General features: G+C 44.0%; 2 protein-coding genes across 2 annotated transcripts; one reads left to right on the top strand and one right to left on the bottom strand.

Annotated features, from left to right (window-relative positions):
- The first annotated feature begins 597 nt into the window (after positions 1-597).
- Positions 598-4,519, top strand: LOC141730514 (UBX domain-containing protein 4-like). Its single transcript, XM_074548938.1, has 6 exons — positions 598-624; positions 1,406-1,533; positions 2,242-2,344; positions 2,680-2,811; positions 3,134-3,342; positions 3,904-4,519. The coding sequence occupies exons 1-6, from the start codon at positions 598-600 to the stop codon at positions 4,040-4,042; spliced, it is 738 nt and encodes a 245-aa protein (XP_074405039.1). The 3' UTR covers positions 4,043-4,519.
- An 81-nt stretch (positions 4,520-4,600) lies between these two features.
- LOC102069527 (lactase/phlorizin hydrolase) lies at positions 4,601-21,407 on the bottom strand. Its single transcript, XM_026793989.2, has 17 exons — positions 20,769-21,407; positions 19,802-19,881; positions 18,486-18,569; positions 17,694-17,796; positions 17,248-17,323; positions 15,836-16,523; positions 14,805-15,450; positions 11,936-13,492; positions 11,323-11,591; positions 10,886-11,176; positions 9,891-10,089; positions 9,195-9,397; positions 8,728-8,837; positions 8,058-8,192; positions 6,976-7,199; positions 5,996-6,232; positions 4,601-5,285 (listed from the first exon to the last, which is right to left on the bottom strand). Exons 1-17 carry the CDS (start codon positions 21,379-21,381, stop codon positions 5,074-5,076), a joined length of 5,727 nt encoding a protein of 1,908 aa, XP_026649790.2. The 5' UTR covers positions 21,382-21,407; the 3' UTR covers positions 4,601-5,073.

The raw sequence follows: 21,407 nt of genomic DNA, 5'->3' as shown, positions 1-21,407 counted from the left end.
ACCATATTTTGCACAGGAGGGTGCTGTGTCATGGTTTAAGTGGAGATAATTGAGAATGGAAGCTTTCAGTTCTATGCTTTCAAGTGGCTTCCAAACCCCATCAGCCTTCAGCTTCAAGAAAAACTAGTCACAAGGACTAACACACCTTTCATCTAAGTAAGGGCTAAAGAAAAAGCACTGTCACACAAAGCCAGGAGTCATCCTTCTTACATGCACTCAGCATCTGAACAGACACTGATCTCCACACCCTTCCAAAAGCTTTGTAGCTCTAGTATCTGCCATGAGACAATTACTGCATTTCACTGCAGGAGCAGCCTCATGGCAACTGAAATATCTTAGCTTCCGAAGAACTAATCCAGCTACTTAAGACAGGCTGTGGTTGTTGGCATGCATTAAAGCTTTTGCTCCAGACTCTTCTAGCTTGCTTACACCATTGTGCACTACAAATCCTCTTGTGGCTCATTGCTACCATGAGCCTCTTCTGGCTCTCCTCTGCTGACATGCTGCTCAGCTCCATTGGTTTTGATAAATGACTACAGTAACAGAGCTAGAAACTCCAGGAAGTCCTATTTCCATCACCAGATGTAGTAATGTCCTATGAGCATATGGCAACAGATTGCAATGGTAAATTTTGCATTTTGGAAGAGAATTTGCTGCTTCACACAGTGTACTAAAATGATAATTTTTCACATTTGCTGAGGCTTTGAAAGATTATTCATTTTTCCATTTGGAATCCTGTAGCCTTGTATAGTAACAGTAATTTTTGTGTTTGGTGTTTATGTTGCATTTCCTGTGTATAAAATGAAACTTCTGCTTTCATCTTCACAATTCTATATGAACAAACATTTCTGTCATATTGCTTGAGTCTAGTGGAGAATTATCATATAAATGTAAAAATAATTACAATTTAGGCATGGTGGTAAAAGAGAAGCACAGGGTGTATTTAATTGTAGAACATACACGAGAACACTGCCCTCAGAATGGTGAGGAGGATTATTTTCCAAGTTGGTATATATGTGTGTGTGCATATATGAATGTAAACAGTAGATAACAACTGAAATTCTTCCTCATTATTAGGCTTTGGTATAGAACACTCAGAATTGCAGTTGTGTAACTCATTGTAGGGTTTTTGCCTTTATCTTCCCTGGAGTGTTGAGCTTGCATGGGAAGATCATCCATTAACAACTGGTTGTGGGAAGTGACTCAGTGAGAAGTGTCATCTTGGCTAATGACACGAGATTGTGCAGTTTGGCACTGAATAATTCTTTGCAGTTCCACTGTCTTTTCTCCATATGGTCTGTTTGTATCTGTGCAGTTGGTCCATGAGTATAGATCACAGCTGTCTAATGAATGTTAAGCAACAAGTTATGTTCACAATTAAGGTTTCCCTTTGGTCCTTCCACAGGATCGTGCTGAGAGGGCAGCTCGCTTTGCAAAGTCGAAGGAAGAAGCAGAAGCTGCAAAAGCTGCAGCTCTTCAGGCTAAACAGGCTGAAATAGAGGCCAGAAAAGAGGCAGCTCAAAGGGAGCGAAGGTGAGTTGCAGTAGAGACACAAGTGTGTATTGTGGGGGAGAGAGATAAAGAAACTTTTTTAAAAGAGTTAATATATCTGCTTATCTCTTGACAACATGTTGCCGTGTTGAGCTGTTTAAGTAGTGACATTAAAGGTAGCTGTTTACAAGAACGTGATGCTCTTTGAGAGCTTTCACCTTTTTGACATTCATGATCATGAAACACTGACCACCTTTACTGGTGTGCTATTTGAGTTAGATAAGAGCTGTTCTGTGTCTGAGCTTTGATTTAAATACCAGTGTAATGGAGCTTGGTGGGGTACTAGATAAGGTGAGAATGCCAAAGATGATGCCTGGACAGAATGACTGGATAATGCCAGCACTGCTGGGGAGCTTGGTGCAGATCCAGGGGCTGTGTGTGGATGGCTTGGATTCAGCAAGGCTGTGCTGGGGCCATCAGTGCCCATGTCAGAGCTGTCTCCTGCTTTGCCCAGCACTGCTGGCTTAAGAATTATCCAAACCTATGAGAACCTTATATGGAGTTGTGGAGAGATCCATTGAGATCAGCAGGTGGTTTTCCACTGTGAATTCACTCTTACAACCCTGCTGCACTGCCCTGGGCAGCAGGACTGTCCCTCTCTGCCACATTTCAGTAGTACCAAGCCCAAGGCCCAGGAGCCTTTGTCTGTGAGTGTTCATGTCCTGACTGACCCCAATGCCTGTCCCACAGTGCAATAGCCAGGATTCAGTTCCGCCTCCCCGATGGATCTTCCTTCACCAACCAGTTCCCATCTGAAGCACGGCTAGAGGAAGCCAGGCAGTTTGCTGCACAGGTAATATGGACATTTTGTTTCTCACCTAGGTGCTGATTGTCATTTGTTGAGCCTCAAGTAGTTGTTATGGTGGTGGAGTTGTCATCAACTCCTTTCCTTATTGGGTATTTGAAGGGAGTTTTAGCAGCCTTCTCCAGTGCCACCAAGTGCCTTTGGATTGCTGCAGTGTGTCATTACTAAGATATCGAGAAAAATGAACAATATTTCATCTCCTACTTTGAGGATGATTGATAGTTTGATACAAAACTCTTGTTAAGGTATACTCACCTGGCAAATACTCAATTGTTTGAAAATGAGCAGTCATAAATAAAATGTTTTCTTTATGTGCTTCACAGACGGTTGGTAACACTTATGGCAATTTTTCACTGGCAACAATGTTTCCCAGGAGGGAGTTTACCAAAGAAGATTATGGAAAGAAGTTACTGGAACTCGAGTTGGCACCCAGTGCTTCAGTGGTGCTGCTGCCGGTAGGTGCTGGGTTCTGTGTGTCGGATTTTTCAAACAGCAGTACAGTAGCTGGATACTTGCTGTTAGTTGGCCATGATGGTATTGGGCTTGAATTTGGGGATTTTCTTTGTCTAAAGATTGCAAAATTACTCTAGTTTTTGTCAGGACTGATTTGGAGCAGTTTCTCTGATAAATGGTGACTTGTCTTAGATACTTGTCTAAGGTGTAACCAAAGTTGTTTCTTTGTGTCTGCTGAGCTGCTTAGAAAGGATGCCTGAAATACTCTGTCTACAAGAGCAGGACTTCAATACCTGACAGCTTTGCTTGGTGTGTTCATGACAGGCGGGAAGACCTGCGACTTCTGTTGTTCAGGCTTCGGGCAGCGACCTGTGGAAGTTCTTGGGCACAATCCTTTACCCCCTCCTAGCGGTTTGGAGATTCATTAGCAACTTCCTGTTTACGAGCCCACCCCCCTCGCAGCCCTCTGTGAGATCAGCTCACCAGCAGGAGCACTCGGCTCCCTCAGCCTCGGGCAGCCTCGAGCAGAGCAGGTGAGGAAAGTGTTCAGGCAGCTGTTTCTCCAGCCTCTTGCTGCAATTGCTGTAATCTTGCAGTGAGGAACTGAACTCCCAATTATACAGTAGGAAAAGCATTGGCTCGCAGTTATTTATGAATGGGGAATTAACTGTAACTACATAGGTGAGCTTCACTTCAGCTGATGCTGTTTGGAAGATAAAAATGTTAAAAATGAGATATCAAACTGTTAGGGGATGGTTGTTCAAGAAACAGAAGCAGATGAAGTCTGGTTTTGACCGGTTTTGTATTGCCTAGAGAATGAGATCTCCCATGTACCAGGAGAGCTGCTCGGCTGTTTCTGGTGAAGAAGCCACTTATTGCATCAATGACAGGGAAAATGAGAGTCTGCCACTCTGTCTGACTGCTAAATGACACATTTTCACCTGGGTATTGCTTGCCAAGGAAACAAAGGGGTGAAGGAAACTATTCTTGAGGATAAGAGAAGGATGGATGATTTGTGTTTATTGCATTTGCTGCTTCTCTTGTGTAATTATTACTGAGGAAACTGTCAAACCTCACTGTTCTTTGTGCCCTAGGCAAGCAGTCAGGAAACGAGTAGTGGAAAAGCGGGGGGAAGACTTCAAAAAAGAAGGCAAAATCTATAGACTGAGGACTCAAGATGATGGAGAAGATGAAAACAATACTTGGAATGGAAATTCTACACAACAAATGTAGTTTTGAGTAACTGCAGTTACTATCTGGCTGCTTTTTTTTTTTCCTTCTCTTGTTTGATCTGTCAACTAAAGCTTCTGGACAAGTGGGGCTTATTTTCCACTGACTGAATTACTTCATTCTTGTTCCTGGTGGATTATGGAATAAAGTCACTTATGCCAGAAAAATCAAGTGGGTGTAGGTGAAACCTAGTAAAAAGACTGAAAATCTCCATCAGCTTTCATAAATATTGCCCTATGCCATAGAAAGGCACTTTTTAATCTATAAATATTCTGCTACATAAATTTAAGGGCCAGATATATTCATATAAAGGTCATGGCAGACAATGACTGATTAAAATGAGAGTTTCAGAGGCACTATAAGTAGCAAATCAGGTAACTAATTTATGTTTAACTTTTTTCTTGCTTCTGCAACTGCAAGCAAAACCTTGTAGTTTTTAATTCCCTAAGCACTCAATAAACTATTTTCCAGAAAACATGACTACCTTGTGAAGTTCCTCTGATGTGCTGGTATCACAAGGAAAGCAAGCAGGATCATGCACTGAAATTTAAAATACAGCTGTTCCAGATTAAATGACTTTAATGTACATGTAATAAAGGAAAAAGGGGGTGAACATCCAATCTGTACAGTAGCTGCAGTATAACAGTTTTCACCAGGAGAGACACTAATTTGTCTTAAAATTCTGAGAAGCAGGAGAACTTCCAGGGGTCCTTTCAGAACTGTTGATGATGATGATGATGAAGCAAGGACAGATGCCAGCTGATGTTCAGAATCTTTATATGCAGACAGGAACAACCAATTTTATTTTGATCTTTAAGAAATCAAATCAGTAATGCCCATGGACAAAAGAGACAGGTCACATAGAAAAATAATTTTCCTCCCGCTTTTTAAATTGAAAAATAACAAAATGCTGGGGAACCATCTGAGGTAAGACAGAAAGCTGCAATACTGCAAAGCAGTAGTTCCTTTTCCTATTGGTATAGACTTTTTTAAAGAAAAAACAAACCAAACAAAGGGTTTATGAGGTGGAAATATTACAGTTTACTACTAAGTTCCATGTGGGGTTGTTTATGGGATCTTTTGGACAATTTTCCGTATTTGTATGCAAAAAGAGCCAAGCTCAGTGCTCCAACTATAGAAAGAGCAAAAAGCACATAGAGTGCTATTTCTGCCCCTTGGGATGTCAAATCCAATCCCAAAAAGCTCACGCTGTCAGCTGCTCCTGGAGCGGCGTCTGTCGGTGTCGGTGTTGGTGTCGGTGTTGGTGTCGGTGTTGGTGTTGGTGTCGGTGTTGGTGTCGGTGTTGGTGTCGATGTTGGTGTCACTGAATGGGAAAACAATGAGAAAGGGTCAGTGCAGAGCCTGTTCCTTGCAGCTGTGGCACTGCTGCTCCTGCCTCCACCAGCCTGTAACTCCTCTCTTCAATGCTCTGGCAGGAGCAGGGATTGATACAATTCTAGCTCAGAGTAAAGGCACAGCTGAGGCTGATGGTGCAATTCCTGATAGCACAGGTGAGTGTTCTCATTCCCAAACCCCCACCTAACACTGGTTGCTTTTCATTGTACTGCTTCAGTGGAGAAGACACAAATGACAAAAGAATTGGTATTTCCAAAGCCTTACCCAAAATGACGATTTGTATAAAGTATTCAAAATTTTTTTTAAACAATCTTGTGGGAATATTGCATATGTGTGGTTTGGAAAACACCTTGGCCAGTTCTGCTGGAGTAAAGTCTAATGGAGTAACTTTTGCTACATTCTTAAGCATGTATTGAGGTTCTCTTGCACAAGGTTTGGTTGTTAGTCTGGTTTTGCATAGGGAACTGACATTAACTGCAGTCTTTAAAAAAAACTATTGCAGAAAAGGGTGGTGTCTCTAAAAACCTTAGGATTCTGGAACTCTTTTAGGATTAGGATTAGATGCAAACACACAGGCACCATTTCTGCTGTGTCACTTACCTTCTGGCTCCTCTCCCAGACAGGGATGTGGGCCTGTAGCTGGGTCTGGAAAGCCATTGCAGTTCATGATCTGTGAGTAATACTTGGCTGAGGCCTTGGGGCGCCGTGGCAAGGCAGGGTCAGAGAAATTCACATGGTAGAGCCCAAACTTCTCCTCATAACCTGCTGCCCACTCCAGGTTGTCCATCAGTGACCACGCAGTGTAGCCCCGCAGATCGACACCGTCGAGCACAACGGCTGCAGGCAGCAGCAGAGAGAAGAGAGAACAGGTCAGTGGTCACCCCTTGGCCAGCCAGGCAGGAAGGTGCTCCAGAACACCCACACATGGCACACAGCAGGTTCATCAGTGCCCAGGACTGGACACTGCTTTTCTCTGCTCCAGAAGTCAGAACTTTGGTACAAGAAACAAAGGTTTAGGAATAGAGAAGAAAATCCATCAAAATGCAACCATTGCCTAAACAAGTGTTTGTGGGGCCTTTGCAAGGCAGTAAATGCCTGAACACCTGGCTGCTCCCAGTACATCAGAAAAGCAAACTGGAAAAGCCCTTTCCTGAAGATGTTTGACCACTGCTGTAACTGAAACCAGTTTGGGCATTGGGGTTTTACTGTTGTTTTTTTTTTTTAAATATTATGTTTTAGACACAGCAGTAGTCAGACTAGAAGGAGTTTATCAGGTAGTTGTACCTCTCTCAGCAGGTGCAGCAAACCAAGGAACCTGCAGGATACCCCACTAAACCCAGGGTTTGTTCTTGTCCTTTAGATCATCTTTCCTGGCACATTTGTGACTATCTATGGGCAGTTTTTGGTAAACCCCCAGGCTCTTGGAAGTGGATTCAGGAAGCCCATGTGACTGTAACTTTCAAGTGTGGTAGCAGTGGTCTTTCAGCTCTTTTATATTGCTTTATACACGTCAGTCTTGTGGCAAAGCCAGTGCTGCTCTCCAGAGCTTTGGCTGACCAGATGTCAATATTCACTCTCACCTTTCAGTGCCTCATTAATGTAGGTCCGATAGTAATGCATTCTCCACGTGTCATTGAATTCAAAGGCTCCCCTTTCTGAGACCCCATTTTCAGTCACATAAATGGGAGGGTTGTTGTACTCTTCCTTTATCCACCTGAGGATCTTCCTGAACCCAAAGGGTGTCACCTTCAGCCAGTAGGACCCGGAGCTCAGCCAGCTGCGGTCGGTCACTGTGGCCACGCCCCTGGGGAGGAGGACACTGCTCAGGGCCAGTGCCACTGCCAGGCAGCTCTGTGCCCACCAGCCTAAAAATCCCTGCTCATGTTTTCATTTACAATTACACTCTGTGCAAATCAGCCATCGTGGCTGCCAATGGGATGTTGGTTCCAAATCTCTGCATGCTACAACGTTGCTTCTGCTTTTCAAGGCACAATGCCTGAGCACACAAAATTGCCCTTGACATTTCATGCAGGAATGTAATGAGCCCACTGTCCTAGAGGGTTAAGCTATAAGGGGCTGGGATGTACCAGCAAAGCAAAGTTATTTCCAATTTCATCTATTCCCTGTGGGAACATTTTGGAATGGAGACAATTTCATCCCCACAGGTGGTCACACCATTACCTGAATTTTCATTACAAAAACTAGTAAGCTCCTACTGTTTGCTTTTTGAGGTTGAGAAATGAGATTAGTATCTAAATAAAAAATCTTGACTTAATCTGTACTTAACCATGAAGTGATTTAGCTATTTAGGCTTTGAACTTGCATTTACCCAATGCAGTGAGGGACCTAAAAGTGTTTAATACCAAATGGATCAGTATGCATAAACCAGGATAACACCTCACAGTTTAAACTGCAGATTGGAGGCAGGAAATATGATAAATACTGTTCATCACCTCATGTCTATAAGAAAAAGGCTGTTGCTGGACTTTTGTTAAAATAACAGCACCTCAGGTACTGCTTGCTTATCTTATCCCTAGTATTGGTTTATAACAGCTTAAAACACCTCTCAGAGCTTTATTTGCTATAAATTTACACTTATCAGTTAACCCAAGCTCCAGCTGTGCAGATTTTACTTTAGCAATAATTTACATCCATCTCTTACCTATCAGTGTCATATGACATAACATCTGTAGGATAGTCTTGGTTGTATACTAAAACTGCGGTATAATGATTTAGACCAAAGAAGTCATATGTGCCTTTAATTCTTTGTTTTTCACTCTCAGTAAATTCTGGAAGTCTGCAAGAGAAAACAGAGATTACATTTTGCACACAATCCATGGGTAATGCTGGGATCTCTGGTACTAGCACCACAAACAGAAGGAGAGAAATTCCTTACTGGGAACTGGGAATGGAAAATAAGAAATGTAACTGAGAGGCACCAATGAGTTCAGTACATAGTTTTAAGAAAAGTTAAATTTACCACAGGCATCAAGTAAAGTACTGTGGCTAAAGCAGGGCAGTTACTGTGTCACTGAGCTGACAATTTATTACCCCAAAGATATATTAATCAATTTAGTTTGCAGGAGAGGTAAAGACAGGAAATAGATAAAGCCCCCCTGCCTAGATTGGAATTAAATGATCTTCAAGGTCCCTTCCAACACAAACCATTCTCTGATTCTCTGAAAATATACACTAGAATTTTTCTGTGAGGATATAGTAAGGTTTTTTACAGTAACACTGGAATAGAATCATTGAAATGTATCATTTCTGTAAGAAAAGCATGATTCAGCACAGCCAGTGAAACAAAAGCAGGTGAGTGCCTGGGCACTTACCGGGACTCGCTCAGGCCCTGGGCCAGACTTCGTTCCCGAATCCTCCTTTTCATCACTTCATTATAATCACCATTTTTGAAAATGGGGTGAGCAAACCAACCTAGAAAAAACTAAACCAGGAAATAAGGGAGGATAAATCATATATCAAAACTTGGGATTTAGCCATTCCTATGTGCTGCTTTGTAGGTGATACTCGAATTTACAACAGGCACACAGAGATACAAGGAGATGCCCAAATAACAGCAGTAAATTTAATAAGCTTTTGTCACTGCAACCATGTTTTGTCTCATTTCTGTTGCATTCTTGATCAGCCCCCATAAAAGGGGGACACATTTCCTTGCAGTGATGCCTCTGCCTCACCATTTCACTTCAGTGAGATGCTGACCTGGGTTCTGGGCATGTCCAGCACCCAAGGAGGGGGTGTCACCTGGAGCAGCAGGGAGAGCTGTGACCAGGGGTCTCTGTACCTGCATGAACCGTCTGGCAGCTTCAACGTCCTCCTGGCTGTGTGGGTTGCGTGGTTCTGCCCAGTCAGAGTTGATGGTGATGGAGATGAGCCCTCCCTGCCTGGCCCTGAAGGTCTCATTGTAGAGGTGCCAGGCCTCAGCGTGTGCCTTGATCAGGTTGTGCCCCACCACGTAGGGAGCGCGCCCTGGCCGGTCCGAGATACCTGCAGGGACAGGAACAGCATGGACAGTGGAGCAGCACCTTCCAGCCCCAGCAGGGCTGTTCCCAGGTTAGCACAACCCTGCATTGCCCCCTCCTCCCTCTGGAGTGGGACATGGACTGCCAGCAACAGGCTGCTGCTGCCAGTTTGGAAAGCACAAAGCTGTGTGTTCAGGTCAGCTCACATCCCCTCTTTTGGTTCTACCCTGCTGCTGAGCTGGGCCTTCCTTCGGCCATAAATCTTCTCTGCTGTCCCTGGAGCTGGTCTGGAAATAAGGTCTGCTCCAGGCAGCGAGTATAATCCAGACTTGGAGGTGACAGGCAGAGTAAAAGAAGGACCTGTTCAGCACACCACAGCAATCTAAACCCCATCTATCCACAGCACACCATTTTCCTTGTTCTACCCTTGCAAGCCCCAAGGAACTGCTCTGCTGCAGCATAAAACAGTTGTGCTGACAGTGCCATGAGGGCTCTGAGGCTATGCCCAGCAGTCTTACCTGGAGCAGATGTGCCAGTGCCATAGCCAAGATAGGCAGTGATGAAGGGTTCATTGAAGGTTATCCAAAATTTCACTTTATCCCCCAGCCTCTGGAAAAGGACCTCAGCATATTCCTTAAACCTCTGAACTACAGTATCATTCTCCCACCCACCAATGTCCTGCAGCGCCTGTGGGAGGTCCCAGTGATAGAGAGTTACCTGTGGGGAAAGAGAGAGGACAAAGGGCTCAACCAGCCAATCTCATAGTAACTCAGATTCTTTTCTCACCACAAATAAACTGTGCTTTGATCTGCAGTTACCTGTTCCTAATGCAGTGATCACGCATGCACCCAATAAAATACATTTTTGCCAGTTTCTTCAGGGACTGCCTAATAGTGAAGATGAAGCTTTTACCAAAAAACCACCTTGTGACAGCCAGAACTCATCAGTGAAGAACTGCTGCACCTGCACTGACTCTCAACTGAAATACAATCCACTAGAACACCTGTCTGGGCTGGTAAGGCTCAAAGTCACTCAACAGTGTTGAAGGGGCTGATTGATGCAGGGGTGAGGTCACTGTCCATTGGATGTGACAAATAACACTGACCAGTGGAGCTTCCTGACTCCAGGGAAAAAAAAAAGTTATATCCATCTCTAAGAAAGGGAAGAAGGAAGATCCTGGGAACTGCATTACTCAGTCTCACTTCAGTGTCTGAAAGATTCCTGCATAGGTCCCTGTGGAATCTATTTCCAAGGTAAAGGGACAAGAAGGCCATTGGAAACAGCCAAAAGTAGGTTTACTGTGGTCCTTCTGGGTAGTAATTTCAACACATCCCTACATTCCAAGTTCATTTGCCTATGCAATACCCCATGTTTCTTCACAAAATGTAATTAAAACCCATGAAAAACAATTTCTGTGTGAATGAGGGTAAGGATGGAAACACACACGTCGCTCTGAGCTCAGATTTGGGGTTTGGTATTTTTTAGTAACCTGAAAGTTACTGGGTGTAGTTACCTGAGGCACAATGTTGGCTGCCAGAAGGGCATCAATCAGCCTTTCATAGTAGTTCAGTCCCTTCTCATTGATGTACCTGGTGGTCCCATCTGGGAGAACACGGGACCAGGAGATGGAAAAGCGATAGTGAGACACCTTGAGGCTTTTCAGCATTTCCACATCCTCCTCAATCCTGTGGTAGCTGTCACAAGCTACATCTCCATTCGCATTGTTGCTGATTTTCAAGGGAGTGTGGGCATATTTGTCCCAAATGCTAAGTCCTTTCCCATCTGCTCTCCATGCTCCTTCAATCTGTGATTGAAAATGCGAGAAGAATTATCAGCAACCCCAAATTTAGGTCTCAGCCAAGCGCAGAATTCAGCCTGTTATTCTCTCTGGTGCCATACAATAAATTAACTGTCCACAGATACTTCAGGAGTCCATCTCAGTTTCCTGACCTGGTAAGCTGCAGTTGCTACACTCCACTGGAAGTTCTCTGGAAACTCTCCATATAAAAATTCATCTTCCTTGGGCAGTGGGATGCCATTATTGCGGATGATTTCAGCATAGTACACAGCAGAGCGCTTTGGCGTCCTTGGCCTGTTGGGGTTGTCAAAATCAATCTGGTGCAATCCAAATCTTGGACCATAACCATCCACCCATTCAAAGTTATCCATCAGAGACCAAGCGTTGTATCCTTTCAGATTAACACCGTCCACCTTGTAAGCTGAAAGACCAGAAAAAAAACCAGAGAGCATCAGTGCCATAATCACACATTAAATGAACCCTAGGGAATTCACATGCAAGCACATACAGGCTCCTAGTTTCATACAGGTGGCACTGGTCAACTAGATCATTGAGAGAATCTTCATAGCTTCATAGGAAACAAAGCACAACCATGCAAAGGAGATCATAAAATCAAACACTATGTCTATATTGTGTCCAGACTATTTAAAGACTGATATCAATCACTTTTTAAAAGTACTCTTCAGAGAAATTAAGTAACCAGAAATCTAGAGAGGAGGCACACAACACCAGAACAAAACACAGAACAAAAGCAAATTCTGGTACCTTTTAAAGCTTCATCAATGTACGTTTTGTGGTAAAATATCCTGTCATTGTCATCAACATCTGATGTGGTTCTTTTCCCCACGCCATTCTCAATGATATAGATTGGGGGGTTTCCATATTCCTCTTTGATCCAGTTCAGTACCCTCCTCAGACCCCAGGCCACAGGCCGATGGTCAGGGAGAGCTGAGGAAGGCCAGGAGCTGTCAACTGTTACTGAAACTTCCTGGTCATACTCATAAGAGAAGGGCGTGAGACGTGTTGTTGAATGGCTCACAATTTTGGAGGAGTAGGTGTTGAAGCAGAAGACGTCTGCCGTGCCCCGGATGTATTCGCGCTCCTCCGCTGTGAAGACCGGCAGGCGCGACGATGGCAGGTTCTGGAGCTCGCTCCTGTTCCCAACTTTCCACTTCATGACCTCGGGGTAGTCGCCGTTTTTGAAAATCGGGTGTGTGAACCAACCCACCAAAAACTGCAGGTACCTGTCAGCAGCTTCAATGTCCCTGGGGTCGCTCAGTGTCTTTGGCTCAGCCCAGCTAATGAAGGGGCACAGGGCAATGACCCCTCCCTGACTCGCTCTGTATTTGGCATCGTAGGTGTGGTAGACCCTGGCATGAGCCTTCAGTAAGATGTGGGCAACCCTGTAGGGAGCGCTGCCGGGCTCCTTGACATTGGGTGGGAACAAGCCTTCGCCGTAGCTCAGCTGGGCAATGACGTTGGGTTCATTGATGGTAATCCAGAACTTCACCCTGTCCCCAAAGGTCTGGAAACAGAAGTCTGCAAAGCTGTCAAACAGGTCAATCAGCTCGGTGCTCTCCCAGCCACCAATGTCCTGGAGAGCTTGTGGTAGGTCCCAGTGGTAGAGAGTGACAATTGGAGTGATGTTGTTTGCAATCAGTCCGTCAATGAGACTGTTATAGTATGCAACTCCATGGCTGTTGATTGAGTTGTTCCTTCCAGTGGGGAAAATTCGAGGCCAGGACAGGGAAAAGCGATAGTTCTTTACCCCTAAGGCTCTCAGCATGTAAATATCTTCCTCCACCTTGTTGTAGCTATCACAAGCTATATCTCCATTTTCGTTATTGTTTACATTTCCTGGGACATGGGTGAAGGTATCCCAAATGCTGGGGCCTTTGCCATCAGCATCCCAACCTCCCTCTATCTGGTAGGCAGAGGAAGACACACCCCACGTAAAATCCTCTGGGAAGGTCCCATAGAAATACATGTCTCTTTCAAAGGCAGTCTGGGATGAAAACTTCTGCCAGACAACCTTTGCCTTGGAGGGAACTTCTGATGCTGGTAAACTTGGCAGCTTCGCTGGCACAGGTTGGTCAAACACCACTGGTGCAGATCTGCTCAAGGCTTGGGATGGAAAACCGTTTTTTTCAATAACTCTGGAATAGAAGTAAGCAGATGCCTTGGGAGTCCTTGGTCTGTTGCTATCTTCAAAGTTCACGTGATGCAGCCCAAACTTTAGGCTGTATCCTGCTGGGCCTTCAAAGCCATCAAGGAGGGATCGAGCAATGTAGGACCGGACATCAACGGCGTCCAGTTTCACCGCTGCCACAGAAACAAAACACTGGTAATTACCCACCTGAATATTTCCTGAACACAGCTCAGAACTACAGAAGCACCACAGCCAAGGAGAGGTGTGACAAGCCAAGCACTTACATATGGTTTTAAAGGCTAAAACAACTTCCTAACAATTAGGAGTATCTGGTAGGAACAGCAGCCAGCACGGTAATAGGAGCTGGTGAAATGCTTAGTGATAGAAATGTGTGAGAAAAGAAGTATTTGTCAAGAGGTATCTGAGGACAGGACACTTGTGCCTCTGGTATGCCTTCCCCTTTGCTCTTGTTTTCAAGCAGATTTCATCAATTTAGGAGTATGGTTCACTTTTAGATTTAACACAGTAATTAAACTGAAACACTGATTTTGAATCAGGTATTTAGTGCTTGCCCATATTCCCTGAGCACAGACAGCTCCTTTAGCTGAACTGTGTACCCAATACCGGCAGAGGCAACTCCAGCATCCCTTCTCACATTGCTTACAAAAAAGCACTAAATCTCTCTTATTCAAAAAAGTTCCCTCCCTTGTGCAGCCCATCCTCTTTACTTCTGCTGGGCCCTGACAGCAACACTGAATTGTGTTTTCTGTAGCTCTTTCAGCACTTCTAGCAGTATGTTGAGATCTAGGTCAAGCAGATCAAATGCTGTACACACTGATCACCAACATATTTATTACAGCGTATTTAATGTTTTCCTGACAGTATTGTTTAGTCTACCTAGAGAGCATCAGTCAAATTTCTATTTGAAATCTCAGCTCTCTATGTTAGTCCAGAACTTGCCACTAACACTATTTTTATGTCAAAAGGTACACATCTTGCAAAGATACAAGCATAACTTGAACATTCTACAAGCATATCCTAAACATTCTCAAAATGATTGAGGTAGAAATGTTAGGAAGATCTTTCCCGTCTGAAGTGGTTACTGCCATGTAGGTCTGATTAAGGGGTAAAGGCAGTTCAGCCCCAATTTATGAGAGGTCTACAGGCAAAAGCCTTTAGGCCAGTCATCTCCAGGAGAACTGGAGTGTATGAACAGTGTCCTCACAGAGGGACTGAACTTAGGGTCCAGGCTGCATTAATCCTTATATAAAAAAATGCATTCCAATATCTAAAGAGAATGGAGAGCACCATATCTGCATACCAGACAGGCTTAAGCATATGAAGTCACACTCATTACCTACACAACAGGAGGCTGGCCTAACATCACTGTGCAAGTGGTGATGTTTAAAGTTAACCACCATGGAAGGGCTAGACTAACCACTTGTCATGATTAAAATAAAATAAAATTATTTGGTTCCTCCATACCTTTCAGGGCCTCATCGATGTAGCGTCGGAAATAATCCACTCGCAGAGTGTCATTGAGGAGATCCCCGGTGTCTCCTGTGGGCACACCATTCCCTGCTATGTATATTGGGATCTTTGACCCTGTGTATTCCTGGGATACAAACTTCAGCAGCCTTCTTAATCCCCAAGGGACCACATGGACCCAAGAAGAGGCAGCCTGTGGCCAGGAAGGATCTACATGCAAGGAGAAGTTCCCAATGCTCTCGTAGCCCGCTGTGCACATCCCGTTAGCGCCGGCACTGACCAGGCGGGAAGTGTAATGGGAAAGGCCAAAGAAATCTGCAGTCCCTTTCACCGAGGACTTCTCCTCCTCTGTAAACACAGGCAGTCGTGCAACTGTTGTGGAGCACTGCTGGTTCACTTCCTGGATCTGAGCCTTCAGGACATCTGGGTAATCACCATTAACAAATATGGGGTGAGCAAACCAGCCAAGCATGAACTGCAGGTACCTCTCAGATGCCCTCACGTCCTCGGAGCTGCCCGGAGTCTTGGGTTCAGCCCAGTCTGAGTTCAGCACCAGCCCCACCTTTCCCAGTTGCTGAGAACGGTATTTGTCGTTATACAAGTGCCAGACCTTGGCATGAGCCTTGAGAATTGTGTGAGCAACCTGGCAAGCAGAAAGCAGAGGAAAATGTGTCACACTGCATTGCACAAAAACTCTTAAGCTTTGGGTTTATTCATTGCCATGTGAAAATGTCCTCTCCATCCAAAAGAAAACACCTTGACAAAACTAATGATAGACAAGGGAGTGTAGTAAGTTTTGGAAAAAGCAAAAGAATCTGACTATCCATCCATATCAGCCTAGAATAGAAAAATAAAATAACACCAGGCCTCTGTTAACAAACCCATTTTTAACAAGTATTGTAAATTCAGCAATCAAATAGCTGTCTCAGAGGCGACATTACGTTTGAACATAGTTAAAGCACAGAACCATCATGGAAAACAACCCAACCAGAGTAGCTGCAGGATCCTAATTATTCCTGTGCCCCTACCTTGTAAGATGCTGCTCCTGGGTCAGTGATTCCTGGAGGATGCTCTCCGGTGCCATAGCCAGCGTAGCTGGTAACCCAGGGCTCGTGGAACGTAACCCAGAGCCTGACCCGGTCCCCAAAGGTGGAAAAGCAGAAATCTGCATAGCTCACAAAAGCATCGATGATGCTTTCATTCTGCCAGCCACCAAGAGCCTGCAGAGCCTGGGGCAGGTCCCAGTGGAACAAAGTCACCATGGGCTCAATGTTAGAGTCTACCAAGCGGTCAATTAAGCGGTTGTAATAATCAACACCCTTGGAATTGATGGTCTTGTTGGTGCCAGCAGGGAAAATTCTAGACCAGGATACAGAAAATTTGTACAGCTGGGGGTGAAGACCCCTAAGCAGGTAAATGTCATAGCTGGTTTTATAGTAGCTGTCACATGCCACGTCTGCTGTTTGGTTCATTTGGACATGGCCCCCATGCCCAAACTGGTCCCAGATGCTCTCTCCTTTCCCATCCTCTGCCCAAGCTCCTTCAATGTTAAAGGCACCTGTGGACACGCCCCAGAGGAACCCACTTGGGAAAACATCTTGCAGGAAAGAATCCCTCTCTGATTCAGACTGTTGAGCAAACATTTCCCAGACTGTTTGATAGGAGGACCGAGGGGCAAGAACAGCATCTGGCTTTTCCTGTAGAGTATTTGTTTCACTGCAAATATAATGAATAGAAGTTAAAATCTCCAAGGAGGATGTCAGTGCCATAAAACTTGCAAACACTGAGTATAAAGGAAGTTTGTTTCCCATTCAGGTCACATAAGCCATTTATAGTTCCTCTGACATCTGACCAATCTAGCACTGCTCTCTCCCAGCTGGGACATGAAGGTGGAGGGCAGTGGGTAACTGCAGAGCAGCTCTTTGCATGCAGAGTCTCATCATCCATTAGTTAGGTCAGAGGTGCAAACAAAATCCTTGCAGTGAGCAGCAATCTCCCATGCTAGAACTGCTTCATGAGTTTCCTGCCATTGTAATCCTTAGCATCTCCCAGCACCATGACATCTCCCACATTTCCATAAGCTCAAGTGGCTTCTCCCCTAGGACAACTCTATTGGATTTGTTTATTTATAACCATTTTGCTGTTGAAAAAAGCAGAAGGCTTGAAAAATGTACTTGTTACCACTGGCTTGAAGGTGCAATTTGGGTAACCAAGGATGAGAGAGTGGAAGAGGATTACATTACAGGATTAGAGGATTGCAAGTAATTGGAACAGACTGGGCTCAGCAGAAAAACAGCCCTTTGCAGCCCTTTCAGCAGCCAACAGCAGACATTACCCCTAAAACATCTTGCTTCTGCCTGCACATAGGTTCCTAGAGGAAGCTGTTTTGTTACTGTATCCTATTATAGTAATGTATGGTATTACTGTATTTTTATAGTACCTTAAATCATGAGGTAAGTAGTCCAAGAATTCATTAACGTCACACCCAATCATACGTGCTTCTTCTTTATTAATTGCTGCAAACAAACAAATGGTAAGTGATGGATACAGTCTTAGATGCCATAGACTGCATAACACTATTTGTAACAAACAATTATATCTTGAAAGAAGTTTTTCCCAATATCCAACCTAAACTTCTCTTTCTGCAATTTAAGGCTGATGAAAAGATCTGGAAAAGATTTCCTGCTTCCCCTCCCTCAACACTCACCATCCATCCTTAATTCTCCAAAAATACTATATAAAACTCTTATTTCATCTAATAGCAGCAGCCTAGATTGGATGATTTTTAATTTCTTCTACAAGTTAATTGTAGAGGAAAATTAAGTTTGAATTTGCTCTTCCTGCAGATCTTAACTAAAAAACTCTTCCTCTTCAAACATCACTCACCTGTGGCAATGGCAGCTACTGGTATGAAAGGATGCTCTTCCATGGAGGCACAGTCAAGGACCTTTAAACTAGAAACCAAGATATCTTTGTCCTTCCAAACACTCTGCAAACCAGAAATTAGAAAGTAGTATGAAGAGAAGCATCAGCCAGCTAGTAAAACCCTGTCTTGGCATGTTTTACATTTTAAATGGGCAGCTCCTTATCCTGCTACCCAGATGCTGGATGACTCTTTCTCTATGAATTTTAAGAATGCAGTTCACTGCCAGAGATTTTATATTGGTTATAATAGGTACCAGCCTACAGCATCACTGATGTTGGTGCTGCCAGATCTGACCCTTTACTAAACTCCCCCTCAGTAGCATTTCTGGCACCTGATGATTTCTACCCCTGCTGATGAGGAATGTGAAGTTTGGTAGCACCGCTGTAGAGCTCAAGCCAGAGTTTAATATCTTTCAGTACTTAGCTATTGGTCTAACAGCTTAGTTATCAAACACTTAGCATGTGAGAGAGGTTGTTCAGTCCCAGATAAAAGAATTTTGCCATTCTAATTGTTAATGCATCAATAATAAACATTGACCAAGATGATGCTTTCCAGCATTTTCCAATAACAGTTTCTAAGTCAGAATAACAACAGAGAAATGAGCACTTTGCAGCTGCTTCCTAATGTAGCTGCTGCCTGAGCTTTCACAGAAAATCAGAACTCTTTAGACATGCATCACAGCACATGAAATTCTGCACCTATTTATGGTCTGTTGTTTGCTGCTATCATTTTAACCCTGTGCATAACTTTACCTGGAATTCACTCATTTTCTTGTAAAAATCTATTTCATTTCCACAGTGATACTGAAGGTTAAGAGACACAAAGTCTATTGAATCCTGGAAAAAAGAAAAGGAAAATAATCATGCTGGAGAAAAATGATATATTTTTAAAGTATTACATTAAAAATACATAAAACTGTGTAAGGTTTGATAAAGACACATTGCTGGAGCAAGAAGCCATACAGCTGTATGGGAGCACTGGACAATACAGAGAGCACAAACTGGATACTGTATGGGAAGATGTGCTTTGTATGTCTCCTTCTAAACAAAGTACAACTTAACTACATTAAACTCTACTTTATTAATTGAAAACTAATGATTTACAGGTCATTTCTTTATGTCTGTTTATGATTTATCAGAGAAACCTTTATAACTATGTGGTTCAGGTATATAACTTCATAAAACCCTTGGTTGAAAGTCCACTTCAGAAATCTGTAATCATTCTGTAGCACAAGTATGGAATGATTAAATTATCCCACTAGCAGCCATCAACCTCAAGGGAACAGATGGCAATCTCTTGTTAAACCAGGTGATGAAGTTGGAATAAAACTGATTAGCTTTTAGTTTGTTTTTCAGTCCAAGGTTCTCTTCTATCCAGTCAGCTCATCTTTGCTCTCCCTACAAACCACACCTTGCTTAAATCCTACAACATTGCTTGACCTGGTTCTAAGTTTTGAAGGATTATGAATACAGCAGAAAACCCTGCACTGTCATGTGTACATTCCAACCTACATCAACATCCTCTGGGTGAGGACAGCTATGAACAGGGACCTGGATCTTTAAGAAAGAATGTCATTGCCTTTGCAGAGATTACATTTCCCGGTGTTGTGCCATCCCTGTGCAACTACATCACTGTACTTTTAGCACAGCTCAGTCTAGGTTTTACCACAATCAGCAGATATTTTAAATAGCAGCTAATTAGGATAATGTATCCATATCTTTGGTGGTGCACTAAGTACCCCTGCAGGGGGTAACAGGTACACTTTCTGGAGACACCTTGTCATTTAGCAAGTACATTGCTGACATTGCCAATTAGGAGAGCAAATTTGTCTCCATGGAGCTTAATCAGTGCCTACCAGCCAAGAAAGGATGCTGAAACAATTCTTAAATAATTGATTTCACATAATCAGACTAATTGAATAATTAAAGCTTACTAACTAGTCAACCTGCTAAAATCTTATTTAACTTGCAACAAGTCATTTGATCCCATACATAAAACCAAAGCTAGATCAAGGCAAATTTACATAATTTTAGAAATATTCCCTTAATGACGAAATATTATGAGCTACCTGAAGAGAAACTGAAAGCAATTCTGATGAAGCACTGTCCAAGACATCAACCATTTCCAAAGCAATGGACAGCTTTCCACCTTGAGAAAGAAAGAGGCAGTCTGTTGATAACATATTAAGGACAAATAAAAATTTCAGTTTACTGCAGTTATTTTAAAACCAGTTTTAAATTGTTGAAACTGTGGAACACCAGGCACTGCTCCAGGTAGTTGATTTCAGGATACCCTCTGTGATTTCAATGGAGAACTGAAGAAGGTAGAAATTCAAAGGTACCATTCAAAGAGCCTTTGTAAATAAAATGCCCTTCTACTCCCTGCATAAGTAATATCTTTACTAATTTTCATGCCTTTGTGACGGTTCTACAATTTTATTTTTTTTAATCCATTCTACGCTGAATGGTTTTGAGATGTTGGAATAGACAGAAGTTGGAGGGACAGGAGATGCAGGAGGGGATATGGGGAACTTTTAAGGGCTATCACCAGATAGTGTGAACTGTACAACAAAGTATTCCTGACAAATGCAAGAATTAAAAATTAATTAACTAATTAAAAAGTTGGGAAAAAAAATAATAACTCAGCCAACTCTACTGGTTGTCTGTCTGGGAGAGAAAAGACCAAAGAAGGCAGACCCAAGAAGGAATCTGCTTGGAAAATCCCAGCTACCCATCATGGAAGAGGTGTAATTCTGTTGCTCTGTGTAACACAGGTAGATTTGGGATTTAATTACTGCAAACCCCAGTGTCTGCAATGAGGAAAGTCGAACAGGGGGCACTGCAGACTTCCTCACAGTTAGACTTTCTGTGCCTTGTTTTTTCAAAGTTTCAGGTATATTTCAGAAAAGTTTTGGTCTTTCCTTGTGGGTAGGAAGAGGCACACAAAAATATCTACAGAGACTGCACGTAGCAGTTGCCATTTAATGCAACCACAAAATATTAGCGAGTCATACGGAAAAACCCTGCTCTCCTTACCTGCTGGTGACACTTGCTCATGGAGCACGGAGTAAAATGCTCTGTGAGCAGCAGCCACGGCCTGGAGCCGCTCCTGGGGCTCAGCGTAGGGCAGGCTCTGAAGGACCTGCGGCAGGTCACTGAAGGAGAGCCACACATCCACCAGGTCCCCGAAGGCACGGAAGCTGAAATCCGCGTACTCCGCAAAGAGCTCATGGAAAGGCCTGGCCGTGCTCAGGGCGGGGACGGGCCCGCGGTGCAGCAGCAGCACGGCCCTGAGCCCCGCGGCAGCCACGGCCTCCAGCAGCCGGCGGTAGCAGCGCACCCGGGCTCCATCGGCAGCCACGGCATCGCCCCCGGGAAGGACGCGGCCCCACGGCAGGGCCAGCCCGCAGTGCGTCACCCCCAGCGCTCGGAGCCGCCGCAGGTACCGGGGCAGCTCGGCAGCCGCCGCATCTGCCTGGCACAGGGGAGCCTGGGATTCAGGGCCCTGCTCCTGCAGGCCCCATCTCTCTGCCAGCTCGCTGGGGAGAGGCCCAGCAATGGTGATAAAATTCTGAGCCAATTCCCCGTCTATGCCAAGGCTGAGAGAAACCGACAGAAAGAGGATGGCCGTCTTACAAATCAGGTCCATTTCTGAACCTTGCTTCAAAAACAACT

This window comes from Zonotrichia albicollis, chromosome 10 (genome assembly GCF_047830755.1).
Source record: "Zonotrichia albicollis isolate bZonAlb1 chromosome 10, bZonAlb1.hap1, whole genome shotgun sequence".
NCBI lineage: Eukaryota > Metazoa > Chordata > Aves > Passeriformes > Passerellidae > Zonotrichia > Zonotrichia albicollis.
Note: the sequence above shows the minus strand (reverse complement) of the source record. Positions and strands in the feature narration are given on the sequence as shown.

Excerpts from the sequence above, each read along its gene's own strand:
- LOC141730514 (XM_074548938.1), top strand. The coding sequence starts at position 598 with ATGAGCATATGGCAACAGATTGCAATG. Across the intron at positions 2,345-2,679 it reads CCAGGCAGTTTGCTGCACAG|ACGGTTGGTAACACTTATGG; the intron begins GTAATATGGACA and ends TGTGCTTCACAG. Across the intron at positions 3,343-3,903 it reads GGCAGCCTCGAGCAGAGCAG|GCAAGCAGTCAGGAAACGAG; the intron begins GTGAGGAAAGTG and ends TTTGTGCCCTAG.
- LOC102069527 (XM_026793989.2), bottom strand. The coding sequence starts at position 21,381 with ATGGACCTGATTTGTAAGACGGCCATCCTCTTTCTGTCGGTTTCTCTC. Across the intron at positions 11,592-11,935 it reads CATTGATGAAGCTTTAAAAG|CTTACAAGGTGGACGGTGTT; the intron begins GTACCAGAATTT and ends CTGGTCTTTCAG. Across the intron at positions 9,398-9,890 it reads CACTGGCACATCTGCTCCAG|GTATCTCGGACCGGCCAGGG; the intron begins GTAAGACTGCTG and ends CTGTCCCTGCAG.